Raw genomic sequence first — 15,075 nt, forward strand, 5'->3', positions numbered from 1 at the left:
CTCCCCCCCCCCCCCCCCCCCCCCCCCCAAAAAAAATTTGATTGCGCCGTTACCGTTCGGTCCTTTCGTTACGAACAGTCCAACACGTACAATTCAATAATATGTCTCAGATATTCTGGCTTTATAAAAAAAAACTAAATCGCGAGATAATCAGAGCTGATCTCAAATTAAATGAATAATTTAAAATGTTTAAAAGATGTTCCATGTCTGCACACTATGTTTTCCCGCCAAACTCGTAACGACCTCATGTTTTAAATATAGTTTAATAGCATACATAATGTTTAATTGATCACTTGTATTATTCATAAATACCGTATTATCTTGATTTAGAGACCTTGGGATAAACAGAACGCATCATTCAAATCGGCAACAAGCATTCAAAATATCATATCTGTCTTGAAATGTGCACTTAGATATAGAAGCAGTGGCTGAACTACCGTAAGAACTGGATTAACCAAGTCTACGGGCCCCAAACTTTGAGGGGCAGGAGAACATATATTTAAAACTATTTTCCGGGGGAGGGGACCCAACCAGTAAAGTCCACGGATATCCCACTCTATAGTAGTATAGCAGAAAACATTTCAAAAGGCTATAACTGATGAGACAGAATCACCGACAGACGTCAACTGTAACGTGTATGTTCGCGCCTTTTTCCAGGGCTTTGAACGTTCCGTTAACAATTTTGACAACTCGCAGGGATCAAGTCTTGTTCAATTGAAGCATTGTAGTTCTACTTTTCCCCTTTTACCTTCATCTGTCGTACACTTGGATATTGAAAATGAATTTTTGTACGTAAATAATTCATCAAAAATCGTCAAAAATTCTATATTCCTACAAGATCACCACTTATTTCTTTCATTCTTCCATTCATTCAGCAAGAAAATTATCCTCATTTTTATACACAGATTATATAAAGTCTCTTTTGTTAAGGGATCAAAAGAATAATCCATAATAGGCTGTCATAAATCGAGACATATTATATGAATAGAGTTTCGTAGCCAGGCCAATATTACTCAAAAGAATAACTAGTTATTTTTTCGCAAATATGGAATTTTACAGTGAGAAATACAGCACTTATTGCAAATTTAGTTTTAATGCATTTTGGAAAACGAAGTCCTGGTTAGGAACTAAAAAAAAAAAAAAATTCGGGCATCAGTTCCAAATTGTTTTAAAGTTAGGAACAGGGTACCCTTGTCTGGTTCCAAACTTTGGTTAATTAAAAAACTGACTGCCTTTACCTTACTTAAGAAACGGCACACGCAGAACCCTTAGATATAAGGAACTTTGCCGAAGATTCTTCGGAATACAATTAAGCACGACAGACAGAACTATAAGGACACTAAGGAACTGTTCAAAGAACTGCTTCCAATAAGGTACTTACCATTTTCCAAAATTTATCCCAAATCCAAGCTTAATTCCAAAACGATCCTTGCTATGCTTAATCAAAATCCGATTTTAATTCTTGATTTAAAATCAGACTAAAATGGGATCAAAACTTTTAATTTTTTTCTTCTATGTAGCTAGTAGTAACTATATAAATGTTTGGTTTTTACATGTACGATATTTTCATCCAATCGAATAACTGGAAGCAATTCAGTCCTTACTTAGCTACGTTGAAGTTGTTTACAAATGGCGGCCACTAGAATAGTATAGTATTCTAATAAAAGAATTCTAAGTAGATTAGGTCGCATAATAATAAACTTGTATATCAGTCGTATATGAATGACTGTTGGGGCTATTGGGTTATACTAGTTAAAGAGACATACTAAAGCTATGAAACACAGGAGCCGGGAGAAGGGATGTGCTGGGAGATAACTTCATTTTACAACGTCAAATTTGTTTGTTTTAGTGGCTATTTTTGCAAGCTTTTTCTCAGCCATAGAAATAGAACTAATGTGTATGTGGATACGAAATACTGTTCACATGACAAACCATGATGGAAGATAAAATTCTAGGAACAATAGGAATATGGTCATGGGGGGATAACTACATTTAATCAAATCATTTCCAGACAATAGTTAATTAGTTTTAACGCGGTATAATGCAAAAACTTTCTGAAACCTGTCATCGAAGTTTTGTTCTCTGCTAAATACAACAGAATTTTACAGATTATGGATTTTCGTGCACTAATATAATATCTAAAGTGTCGCACATTAACATTTTCTCTTTAAGAAAAACAAAGAATTTTTTTATTAAAGGTAATGGCGCGTATGAAGTATATATATTAATTAATACCTTATCATTTTATATATATAGGAATTGACATGTACAATTGTTTTATTATATGTTTTGAAGAGTGGTGTGTGCATAGTATATGAGGAATTTAACACAAATACAATATAGTTATTATTATACTCTTACCTTCAATTTTACTTACTATCATGTGGACTTGAACTCGCATAGCTGGACGATGATGGCGGACGAACGCGTTTATCGATTGAGCCATCGCACTTGACTTAATACTGCTTGGCGACATTAAGATTATATGGTTTAATTTTTTAAAAGAAGGCTTTAGAAAATGCAGACTGGTTGTTCCAAGAGACTGGATATCAGCGTCTCCTGGGGTTAGGTCAACGAGTGAACACTTCGCACGTGCTTTTTGTAGTAGCTCAGTCGGTTAAAATGATGATCTCTTATGTCTGTATTATGGTCGTGGGTTCGATTCCTGTTGTGAGAATGAAATTGTTGTGATATCGAAAAGAACTTTACTTGTAAAACCACATCCTCTTGGGGTCCATGACGCTAACCAACAAAATACAAAATGAAAATTGGGTCGGCTATCGACAGTAAAAATCCCATTCTCTTTAGAGAGAGGGTCGAAATGAGATATATTTAATGTAAAGCATAATGAATTGAAATAAATTCACAGAAGCGACCAGGATTGGGCACTTGTTAAACATGACGATAAGACGTGGTCGTGGTGGTCTAGTGGTCTAAATGGCCATGAAACTGGCAAGCGCGATTAGAGGGACGAGGGTTCGATCCCTTGTAATTTCTTCCTGAATTTTATTAAATTTATAAGACTATATTAGACTTAATTCTCCAATCATACCAGCGGCCGTGATGGTCAAGTCGGTTAGGGAGTAGCATTGTCTTATCGATGGAAGAGGTTGTTAGTTCAAGCCCCGCTGGAGCCTGGATAGATTTTTCTTCTATTAAGACACTAGGTTAAGGTTATATTGGATAAATAATTCGTTTCCGTGTCTGACCAAATGGCTCAGTGGTAGAGCGTTGGTCTGATGATGTTGAAGAACGGTTTCGATCCTCATGGTGAACAGGACTGCGACATGAATCACTGACACCTAATTTTACATTATTCTAAACTGAAGGTTACAGTTATAATGGATAAAATATCAGATTATTTGTTCGACTGGATGGCTCAGTGGTAGAGCGTCGGGAGAACACGGTTGAAATAACGTCAGCCATAGAATGGACTAACATCCTCTAGAAACTTAGGTGGGTTCGAACCCCACGGGGAAATTTAGTTGTGAAAGATTTTCCATAGTGGGCACTCAAAACCACTAGAATTTGCTTTGGACGTCTAAAATACTTTAAAACCGAAAGTTGGGTTTGAGTGGGAATCGAACCCGGGTCGTTTGAACGGTAGAAAAATGTAGGGAGGGATGAACAACTCTACGACCACGGCCAAAATAGGTGGAATTTAAACAGGTGTTCGTAAGTAATATTTAAAGTTCAAAGTCACAACCTACTATAGTAGTAAAATAGTAAGTATCTTCCTCTCTCCTTTAGAATCTTGGAGGGTCCCGGGCACCAGTTTGCCCCTCGGCTCCCCTCCTTGTTCTTCACTTTTGCCTCGTTCTTCACTTTTGCCCCTCGTTCTTTCTATTGGTAGTGTCTTGCCTGCGGCAGGCCCAACGTGTCAACTGACACCTTACCTCTAGAACAACTCAGGTCCCTCATATTAGAATGAGAGAGAGAGAACATGAGACAGTGGCTAAAAGCCTCTGGAGATTTACCTGGGCTCGAACCCTCGCCGTCGAAACAGAGTTCTAGCCCAAGTCCACCATCCATCCATCTAGGCCATAGAGACCCGTTAGCAAACCACGAAATTTTAGCTGTTTTAAATGATTGTGAATCATTTATAAGATCAAAATAATGATTCTAGCATCATCGGCCTCTTAGAGATTCGATCCACGTTCTTCGTAGTTTCAAGCAACTGCTCTAACCACAGGGCTACGGCGGACACAGAAACGTGGACGAAATTAACCATTTTATGTCTGAATTTTTTTACACGAATTTGTAAAAATTGCTTCATAGTTACTCTGGCAGAGGTCCGAACTATCGCATAGCTGTTCGCCGAACGGGCACTTTATCCACTGTGCTACCGAGACGACGAGAGAGTTTGGCTAATTTATCTATATATCTCTACAACCAATAGAGTAAACGCAACGTCAAAATGAATGATGGCACCTTGTCCGGCGTTCGTACCCACGGTGGTTTACTACCACGTCGTAGCGCTCTAACCACTGAGCCACAGAGACAGACAAGCTTGAAAGTTAATTTGTCTATATAAAGACAGTCTTTATCAAATATTTTATAAAAACAATCTTGCGGTGGGAATCGAACCCTCGAACCATAACGCAGCATAAGGTATACCTATCGAACCTACTGAGCCACCGTGACTTACACGCTCGTTGGTTTGATGAGTAAACTAATATCTTGTTCTTAGTAATCAGCAATGCAATATCGCTTTCTGTCTCGATATAGACTTTTAATTTTAACAATCATTCAGCCAAGTGCGATGGCTCAGCCGGTTAAAATGTTTCTTCATCGACGACCGATTATTGCGCTGCGAGTTCGAGTCCACACGAAGTCAAAAGGTAAGTAAAACTTAATTTATTCTTATAAAATATTACCAATTCACGCGCACACACACACACTAATAATAATACAGCAAACACCTAAAAAAAAAATGCCAAAACGAAGAAAAATTACCTAACAAAACTATAAAAAAAATCCAACAACCCAAATCCATCTACGTACAACCAATTCAAAATAAATAAGCCGGTTTTGTAATTTTCATCCGTAACTACTTTAAATTTAATTTTTGCCAAAGGTGCCATTTTGCCCCCATCAAATGTAAAGTCTTCGATGATTTCCAAGTTAAATGATCTTTCTCCTTAAACTCGCTGTATTTATCGTAAAACTGCACGAAATTCACGTGCGTGTCATTGACCATTGTGAACATTAATCACCTGATGCAAATTCTCTACAACATTGTTGGCAGCATTCCCAATAGACTCTTACAAGCCTGTATTTGGAATTTTAGCCTATTTGAAATAATTTGGCAGTAGCTCAGTCGGTAGCGAGCACAAGAAATTGATATAAAAAGACCACCCGAGTTCAAACCTATGAGTCATGTTTTGTGATTCCTTTTATCAATGGCTTGCCATATAAGATAAAGAAAACTTATTTTTACAATTTTGAAAGACACTACCAGACAAGACTGAACCATTTCGGTGATAAAAATGGCTGTACTAATGTTTCTGAATGTATAATAAATCAAAATAGTTTTGAAGCAAAATGTCTGCTTGAACAGATGTGAACTCTTGACCCCTGACCTCGTGTGAGCACGTGCACACCACCAGACAATATATATTCAACGATATGACGACCCGGGTTCGAACATCACGTAGAGCGGTTCAAATGCCTTTCTATAAAAGACAAAGAAAGCTTATTTTTACAATTTTGAGAGACTCTTCCCGTCAAGACTGAACCATTTCGATGATAAAAATGGCTGTAACAATGTTTTTGTATGTATAATAAATCAAAATAGTTTTGAAGCAAAATGTCTGCTTGAAGAGATTTGAACTCTCGACCTCTCACCTCTGACCTCGTATGTGCACGTGCAAACAACCAGACAATATCTATTCAACGATATGACGACCCGGGTTCGAACCCCACGTATAGCGGGTCAAATGCCTTTCTATAAAAGACAAAGAAATCTTATTTTTACAATTTGGAGAGACTCTACCCGTCAAGACTGAACCATTTTGGTGATAAAAATGGCTGTACTAATGTTTCTGAGTGTATAATAAATCAAAATAGTTTTGTAGCAAAATGTCTGCTTGAAGAACTCTTGAACTCTTGACCTCTCACCTCTCACCTCGTATGTGCACATGTAAACAACCAGACAATATATATTCAACGATATGACGATCCGGGTTCGAACCCCACGTAGAGCGGTTCAAATGCCATGCCATATAAGATAAAGAAAGCTTATTTTTACAATTTTGAGAGACTCTACCTGACAAGACTGAACCATTTCGGTGATAAAAATGGCTGTAACAATGTATTTGTATGTATAATAAATCAAAATAGTTTTGAAGCAAAATGTCTGCTTGAAGAGATTTGAACTCTCGACCTCTCACCTCTGACCTCGTATGTGCACGTGCAAACAACCAGACAATATCTATTCAACGATATGACGACCCGGGTTCGAACCCCACGTATAGCGGGTCAAATGCCTTTCTATAAAAGATAAAGAAATCTTATTTTTACAATTTTAAGAGACTCTACCCGTCAAGACTGAACCATTTCGATGATAAAAATGGCTGTAACAATGTTTTTGTATGTATAATAAATCAAAATAGTTTTGAAGCAAAATGTCTGCTTGAAGAGATTTGAACTCTCGACCTCTCACCTCTGACCTCGTATGTGCACGTGCAAACAACCAGACAATATCTATTCAACGATATGACGACCCGGGTTCGAACCCCACGTATAGCGGGTCAAATGCCTTTCTATAAAAGACAAAGAAATCTTATTTTTACAATTTGGAGAGACTCTACCCGTCAAGACTGAACCATTTTGGTGATAAAAATGGCTGTACTAATGTTTCTGAGTGTATAATAAATCAAAATAGTTTTGTAGCAAAATGTCTGCTTGAAGAACTCTTGAACTCTTGACCTCTCACCTCTGACCTCGTATGTGCACGTGCAAACAACCAGACAATATCTATTCAACGATATGACGACCCGGGTTCGAACCCCACGTATAGCGGGTCAAATGCCTTTCTATAAAAGATAAAGAAATCTTATTTTTACAATTTTGAGAGACTCTACCCGTCAAGACTGAACCATTTCGATGATAAAAATGGCTGTAACAATGTTTTTGTATGTATAATAAATCAAAATAGTTTTAAAGCAAAATGTTTGCTTGAAGAACTCTTGAACTCTTGACCTCTCACCTCGTATGTGCACATGTAAACAACCAGACAATATATATTCAACGATATGACGATCCGGGTTCGAACCCCACGTAGAGCGGTTCAAATGCCATGCCATATAAGATAAAGAAAGCTTATTTTTACAATTTTGAGAGACTCTACCTGACAAGACTGAGCCATTTCGGTGATAAAAATGGCTGTACTATTGTTTCTGAATGTATAATAAATCAAAATAGTTTTGTAGCAAAATGTCTGCTTGAAGAGATTTGAACTCTTGACCTCTCACCTTTGACCTCGTATGTGCACGTGCAAACAACCAGACTAAATGTATTCAACGATATGACGACCCGGGTTCGAACCCCACGTAGTGCGGGTCAAATGCCATTCTATAAAAGATAAAGAAAGCTTATTTTTACAATTTGGAGAGACTCTACTAGACAAGACTGGGCAATTTCGGTGATAAAAATTACTGTACTATTGTTTTTGAATGTATAATAAATCAAAGGCTCCCCTGCCACATTGCTTTTTCAAAATAATTGGCCTGTCAATGATTAATTTTATTTGGCCCTGAAGCCAATCCATGATAAACAAACGTCTCTTCAGATGGCCGCACATTAAGAAGGGAAAGAAAAAAAGAAGAAAGTTTAACATAAATATTTTTATTACATGTCTATATTAGCACCTGAACAAATTGACAATAATCTAACATGATCTTACCAAGTAACTCCCATTAACCAAGTAACAAGGCTCCCAAGTAACCCTGATTAACCAAGTAACCTTTACCTCGAGCTACCCAAATATTCCTACTAATTAACCACGGCCACCAATTAAACCTAGTTACCATGGCTGCCTGTCAGTCTTAACCTTGATAATCCATTGTGCATGTGGATTAGTTCTATAAATAGATAACATGTGAGCTCTTGGTTCTAAACGACGTTCCGTGAGAAGAAATGGTTTTCTAAATGCTAACGATACCGAGGATTCTGAAGATGAAGAACAAACACCTTATCTCCTGAGATTTTTTATAAACTTCTCTCTTATCTTTTCTTCTAAATAAGATCTGAAAAGAAAGTAAAGGATAAGGGATAACTTTGAAGAACGACATATAAAAAAAAAATAGCAAACTTAACTACAATTATGTCATAAATATTGCACGATTATTGTACGTTCTGATGATTTTTACCAATGATTAGAAACTGTTTGCTTTGCTTCCTTGTTTTTCCTTCCTAAGATTTTTGTTTCATTCTGTCAACACGTGATCCGCATTAGCATCACCAAATGACAGTTTTCCAAGGCCAGAATCACATTGCCTTGGTTATTAACAATGACTTGGGTTTTTAACAAATATATAAAAACACCATCACACTAATTGAGCGCCATTAGCAAAGGCAAATTGAAACTATTTTAGACGATGAAGCCAGAAAAAAAATATAAATGCCATTTTACATATGGATGACTTCAGCGAAATTGACAATACGGAAGGAAAAGGAAAAAAAATAAAAGAATAATGTTTGGAAAGGAGAGCAACCTTCAACTGGGTACAAAAGAGTTGGTAGTGACTTTGTTTCGTGTCCTAGTATTTTAGGGGGATAGTCTTGGAATTTGTTTTCTAATAACAAATGCAATAATCCATCTAAGCACAAATCAAATAAAATGTGCTGCCATTACACATGGGAAACACCCCAAACATCAGTTTCCGGTTGTAAAGAGTTGAATTCGGAGTCTTTTGACTACCGAAAATATGATAAACTGCCATGTACTGTGGGGGAAAAGTTAAACAAGAATAAAAAAAAATGAATATTCTAGGTGAAAAATCCAAATGGCCATCTTTAATCTGTATATTACTCCACCTACATCAACACAAAAATTGTCACAAAATTGACAGCAGAGACTCTCTCCTACTCAATTACTTTAATTAACCAATCGGATCTGATATTTCCTTTCGTGTTTTTTTTATAAAATTTAGTACACGTGGCATCTATGAACCGAAGAGATTCGTGCTGAGTACAATTTCTACATCTGAATGTTTCTAAGCGATTACCTGGTCGTGGCAATGACTGGATTCGATAAGCCACTGTCGTTTGTATCAAGCAATTGTAGGAAGTGTAAGCAAACGCAAATGATAATAAAAATATGAAAAATGATAATAATAAAAAAAAAAAAAAACTGCCAGACTGCCAAAGTATCCGTCAGTCGAGATTTTGTTGACGAAAATATTCTTACTTCTCTACAAGTTATAATTATAATATGAGAGGCGGCGTTATTAAGGCTTCAGATTCAAAATTTTCATATTTTATGTGTTTTTCTGCAGTTGAAGACATTTTTAAATCAAAAATAAAAATGCATGATGAAATGAAATGAGATGAAAAAGGAATCGCATCGTCGGCAGAAAATGCATATTAAACGATCTCCTTTCATTTTTGTTTGATATAAAAGCGATTTTATATTTTTCATTCAAAATATCAAAGTATAATAAGATTGTCGAATAGTGTTGATGAACTATTTTCAAAGATCATCATTCTCAACATAAGAATTAATGATATTTAAAACTATAAAAGATAATTACCAGAGGCAATTGCCTGCGTGGTAAATAGCTGTTGCCCGATACTTTAAACAATACCGGTTTCCAGTTGATATTTATTAAATTGTATAATTTAGCATCATAAAAAAATTGCTTATATAATATTTCATAGTAAAAATAGAATTTCTTTTAAGATCATATATTTCTTCCTCTTTAAAACAATACATGTATACCCTTTTAACAGAAAACCCTTTCAGAGGACACCTATATATACCTATATACCCCCTTTAAGAGGACACATATATACCCCCTTTAAAATGACACATTTATACCTATATACTCCCTTTAAGAGGACACATATATACCCCCTTTAAGAGGACACATATATACCCCTTTAAGAGGAATCATGTATACCCCTTTTAAGAAGACACATATATAACCATTTAAAAGGACACATATATACCCCCTTTAAGAGGACACATATATACCCCTTTAAGAGGACACATATATACCCCTTTAAGAGGACTCATGTATACCCCTTTAAGAGGACATATATATACCCCTTTAAGAGGACACATATATACCCCTTTAAGAGGACTCATGTATACCCCTTTAAGAGGACACATATATACCCCTTTAAGAGGACACATATATACCCCTTTAAGAGGACACATATATACCCCTTTTAAGAGGACACATATATAACCCCTCTAAGAGGACTCATGTATACCCCTTTTAAGAAGACACATATATAACCATTTAAAAGGACACATATATACCCCCTTTAAGAGGACACATATATACCCCTTTAAGAGGACACATATATACCCCTCTAAGAGGACTCATGTATACNCCTTTTAAGAAGACACATATATAACCATTTAAAAGGACACATATATACCCCCTTTAAGAGGACACATATATACCCCTTTAAGAGGACACATATATACCCCTTTAAGAGGACTCATGTATACCCCTTTAAGAGGACATATAAAATCCCCCTGTAAGAGGACATATATATACCCCCTTTAAGAGGACACATATATATCCCTTAAGGAGGACTCATGTATACCCTTTAAGAGGACATATATAATCCCCCTTTAAGAGGACATATATATATACCCCCTTTAAGAGGACACATATATACCCCTTTAAGAGGACAAATATATACCCCCTTTAAGAGGTCTCATGTATACCCCTTTTAAGAAGACACATATATAACCATTTAAAATGTCACATATATACCCCCTTTAAGAGGACATATAATCCCCCATTAAGGATACAAATATAAAAAAACAGCACAATAATGTGAAAGATGGACAGTCGATGGACAACACTACAATATTGGACATTATATCTTAATGGTGTATTCATTTCCCACCAATCAGCAATGACTTTGATGGTGGACAAGACTGACTTTGATGGTGGACAAGACTGACTTTGATAGTGGACAAGACTGACTTTGATGGTGGACAAGACTGACTTTGATGGTGGACAAGACTGACTTTGATGGTGGACAAGACTGACTTTGATGGTGGACAAGACTGACTTTGATGGTGGACAAGGCTGACTTTGATGGTGGACAAGACTGACTTTGATGGTGGACAAGACTGACTTTGATGGTGGACAAGACTGACTTTGATAGTGGACAAAACTGACTTTGATGGTGGACAAGACTGACTTTGATGGTGGACAAGACTGACTTTGATGGTGGACAAGACTGACTTTGATGGTGGACAAGACTGACTTTGATGGTGGACAAGACTGACTTTGATGGTGGACAAGACTGACTTTGATGGTGGACAAGACTGACTTTGATGGTGGACAAGACCGACTTTGATGGTGGACAAGACTGACTTTGATGGTGGACAAGACTGACTTTGAGGTCATTCTCAATCCTTTCAGCTTCAGGTTATTAAACCAACTTCTAAACATATTATTACTATGTAATTACCGTTGCAAGTTTCGATAGCGACTTCTTCTCAGAACACACAAGGTCATTCTGCGATTGGGTTTGTCGTCACACAGTTCTACAGTTCCATGGGTATATATTATTACATTCTATCATTATAAGAAAACAGACGATTTGTTCCTTTAAATAAATATATATATTTATCATTTGAATGGTTTTTTTTTCCTTTCGTGTCGTGTGCACAAAATAATAATAAATCAGAAACTGTAATTGCCACTGGCATCCAATGACGTACACTTAATTCTTCACAGTAAGTTCCAGCCACCGCATAAATACAGAAGATGCAGCCCGCTTCAGAAGAAGGCCGACAACTGTCGGCACTAAGAAGACACTAACATACAACCGAAGCATGGATAGAAAGTTGGTGTTCCTAGTTGTACTTCTTCTCTTGATACCAATCGGATGTTTGGGAAGACGACGAAAGCACAAGACCAACCGACGTAAGGAATTGGCCAACTTCAGAAAGGCTTTGAAAGAAATAAAGAGCAGGCTACAAGAAGATCGAAAGATTGACAACACTAACGGCGTAGGAATAACTGGGACAGATTCTCCAAGTAAAGATGGAAAGGCAGATGATGAGAGCGGTGTAGATACAAAGAAACCCATCGATGAAAATGGCAAAGCTGATAAGGACACAGGAGTTAGTGGCAAAACTGGCAGCAAGACACAAAATTCTGCAGGTGGCAAAGCTGGTACAGAGAGGGCAAAAGGACAAAGAGGTAAAGCTGGGACAGATTCGACTGGCAAAGGTGGCACCAAGGCGCAGAAAGGCCAGAGTGGCAAAACCAACAAAGATAAGGTCAAAGGACAAAGGAGCAAAAGCCAACGTGAGGAAGGTAAAGCTATGATAATCGAAGATACAACTGGCAAAGCTGGTGGTAAAGCTGGTACCAAGGCAGGGAAAGGCCAGAGTGGCAAGGCTGACACAGAAAAGCAAAACAGTAAACCGGACGAATCCAATACAAAGGCAGAGAAAGAGGACAGCAAAACTGAATCGGCGTCTCACAGCCAAAAGGCGTCTCTCAAGAACGCCACTGTCAGTGCAGAGCTTTTCAATTCTACGATTAACAAAAACGTGACGACAGTGCATCCGCATCTAACTGAAGAAGAACAAGCAAGGTATGTGGAGGAATTTCGAAAACATCTACAGATCAAATTACAAATGGACGCGGAAGAAGACATGACGAAAGAAGAAGTTCCGGGAGATCTGTTGCTACCACCGCCCTTGCAGAAAGCACCAGAGAAGATGCAGTCTGACGAAGCAGCTGTTCAGGAGATTGGATTTCACGCCGAACCAGAGTCTTTTATCTGGGCCGAAGATGGTGAGTAGGTTTTTTTTTATATAATTTGAATCATGTTCCCTTTTTTCTCTTACATTTCTTTTACATGTAGTAAAATAGCAACGCAACGAAGAGTGTAGTGAGGGAAAATTTGTAACGATTGTCGCGTCGATTCAAATTTATATCTCTTGCGAGTTGAGGAGTACTTAACGAACGCACCTTGTAGTCTTGGTTCGCAGATAAGAAGCTATTCGCACTTCTGTGCCACTAATTACGACAAACTAGTTACTCCAGAACGGCTCCGTAAATATTGCTCAGCACCGCGATCTTAGTGATCATTCTTCTTCTCCGTTAGTGGATATTCAAGGTGCTACAGTCGATGCACCTCGCCATTTAAAATTTCTTTTCGTTTTCAGTGACTGACGAATGCACAGACCTCCTTAACTTCGCTTGTCTAGGCTTCGAAAATCTGAAGTCGTTGAAGGATCGAGGTCGGGTGTATTCTGCGAAGCTCTGGTTCAATGGTGGCTTCACGATTAAGCGATTCGTGACAATCTATAGCCTGAAGAAGGTCAAGTCGGCAACAGATAAATCCAGCAGGGTCTGGAGGAGGCATCGGTTTCTGGGACATGTAACTCTCACGGAGGAGAAGACCTTTAAAGATGTGACGCACATCGTCCAAAGATGGATGGAGACCATACGTCATAACCACGGATTTGGTCTTGTGGTCCGCCATGAGAAGAACAGCACCTTACCGGTCTCCATCTTTCGCCCTGATCTCTTCTCAAACAAGTCAAGAACGTAAGTTTGAGATTTTTTATTGCATCACATGATTGGTCCTACTCATCATAAACTGATGCCGACTTGCGTCTCGGGTTGTTATCCTTTTTCGGAGAGGTTATAACATAGCCAAAGCCGACTTTTGTTTTTTATTATTGACTGTTAGGACGTATGTGTTGGCCTAAGGTACGAATTCCAGGCTGTGAGTAATTAGCTCTGCGACAACCTTTCAAGAAGAACCATCAGGGTCTCTGGTTGTGCCAAAGCCTTCCAGATGCGTGATCAACTCAACCCTCTTGCATAGTCCACATATTTATTGAAAACTCATTTCAGACCTTTCCTAGAAATCGGCATCTCACCAATAGAAAGCGTGGAGAAGAACCCGATGTGCACGCCAGATGAAACCCGATGCTGCCGGAATGTGGTTAAAATCAACGCTCACGACATCTTTCCTCAGATAATCGCCCCTGTGAAGTTTGAAGTCACTTTCTGTTCTGGAACTTGTAACGGTAAGGATGTTTTTCATATTTTAACATTTAGAATTTCGCTATTTGCTGCAATGCATGACATTGAGCTCATAGTCTAGGTCATGTAGTAAGTGCTCAAAGTTTTCCAAAATAAGGGCGGTAACTTCTAAGCTATTTCTCAAATTGCATTTTCTGCATCCCGAATTCCATCGTCTCTGCTGGAGTGTAGCACCTCCATAAGCTTGTCTTTATGAGCCTTTGGTGTACGGGGCGGGATGAACAGTTGTAAAAGTTTGCTCTTTGGATAGTACGGTATTTTAGTCTTGTTTTAGTCCTGTTTTAGTATTTAAACTTTTAATTTATTTATTTAGTTATTTATTTAGATTTTAATTTAATATTTTAATATTTAATTATTTTTAAATTTTGTATTTATTTATTTATTTATTTTCAGATCCGGTTATGGATAGCATTTCCAGCAATTATACCCGCTACATTCGAACGTACAGATGGCATACTGAGGACGAGGTTCTTAAGCACGGTCTGACCCCTTGCTGTGCCCCAATCAAATTCAGATCAGGGTCCATCCTGCTGTATAAGGGAGGCACTATCACGCAGTATGACATCCCGGAGTTCATGCCTACTGCCTGCGGGTGTATTTAGGTTTTGATTGGTATACGTAAAGCGCATGTTATAATGCCCACAGGAGATTGTTATCTATTTTCATGTATCTTTTTATTATAATTTAATTTTTAATCTAATTTATTTTTTTATTAATCTCTTATTATATTTATTTATTTATTTAATATTCTTATTTATTGAATTATAATTTATTAATCAGTTATAATTAATTATCAATCAATTATAAT

At 37.5% G+C, this 15,075-nt stretch overlaps 3 protein-coding genes across 3 annotated transcripts in view; 1 reads left to right on the forward strand and 2 right to left on the reverse strand.

Moving 5' to 3' along the window:
- Positions 1-2,446, reverse strand: part of LOTGIDRAFT_239422 (hypothetical protein) — a gene marked incomplete at both ends in the record, with an annotated part of 5,457 nt that extends 3,011 nt beyond the window's left edge. Inside the window, one exon of the mRNA XM_009055447.1 lies at positions 2,378-2,446. Within this exon, the coding sequence (XP_009053695.1) occupies positions 2,378-2,446 (69 nt within the window). The remainder of the gene's footprint in view (positions 1-2,377) is intronic.
- Positions 2,447-10,123: 7,677 nt separating this feature from the next.
- LOTGIDRAFT_144518 (hypothetical protein) lies at positions 10,124-10,399 on the forward strand (the record flags this gene model as incomplete). The annotated part of the gene is made up of 1 exon (XM_009055448.1): positions 10,124-10,399. A coding segment is annotated over one exon (276 nt), but the record flags the coding sequence as incomplete, so codon positions are not given.
- Positions 10,400-11,080: 681 nt separating this feature from the next.
- LOTGIDRAFT_144524 (hypothetical protein) lies at positions 11,081-11,581 on the reverse strand (the record flags this gene model as incomplete). The annotated part of the gene is made up of 1 exon (XM_009055449.1): positions 11,081-11,581. A coding segment is annotated over one exon (501 nt), but the record flags the coding sequence as incomplete, so codon positions are not given.
- Between the last annotated feature and the right edge of the window lie 3,494 nt (positions 11,582-15,075).

This window comes from Lottia gigantea, assembly GCF_000327385.1.
Source record: "Lottia gigantea unplaced genomic scaffold LOTGIsca_240, whole genome shotgun sequence".
In the NCBI taxonomy this organism is placed as follows: Eukaryota; Metazoa; Mollusca; class Gastropoda; family Lottiidae; genus Lottia; species Lottia gigantea.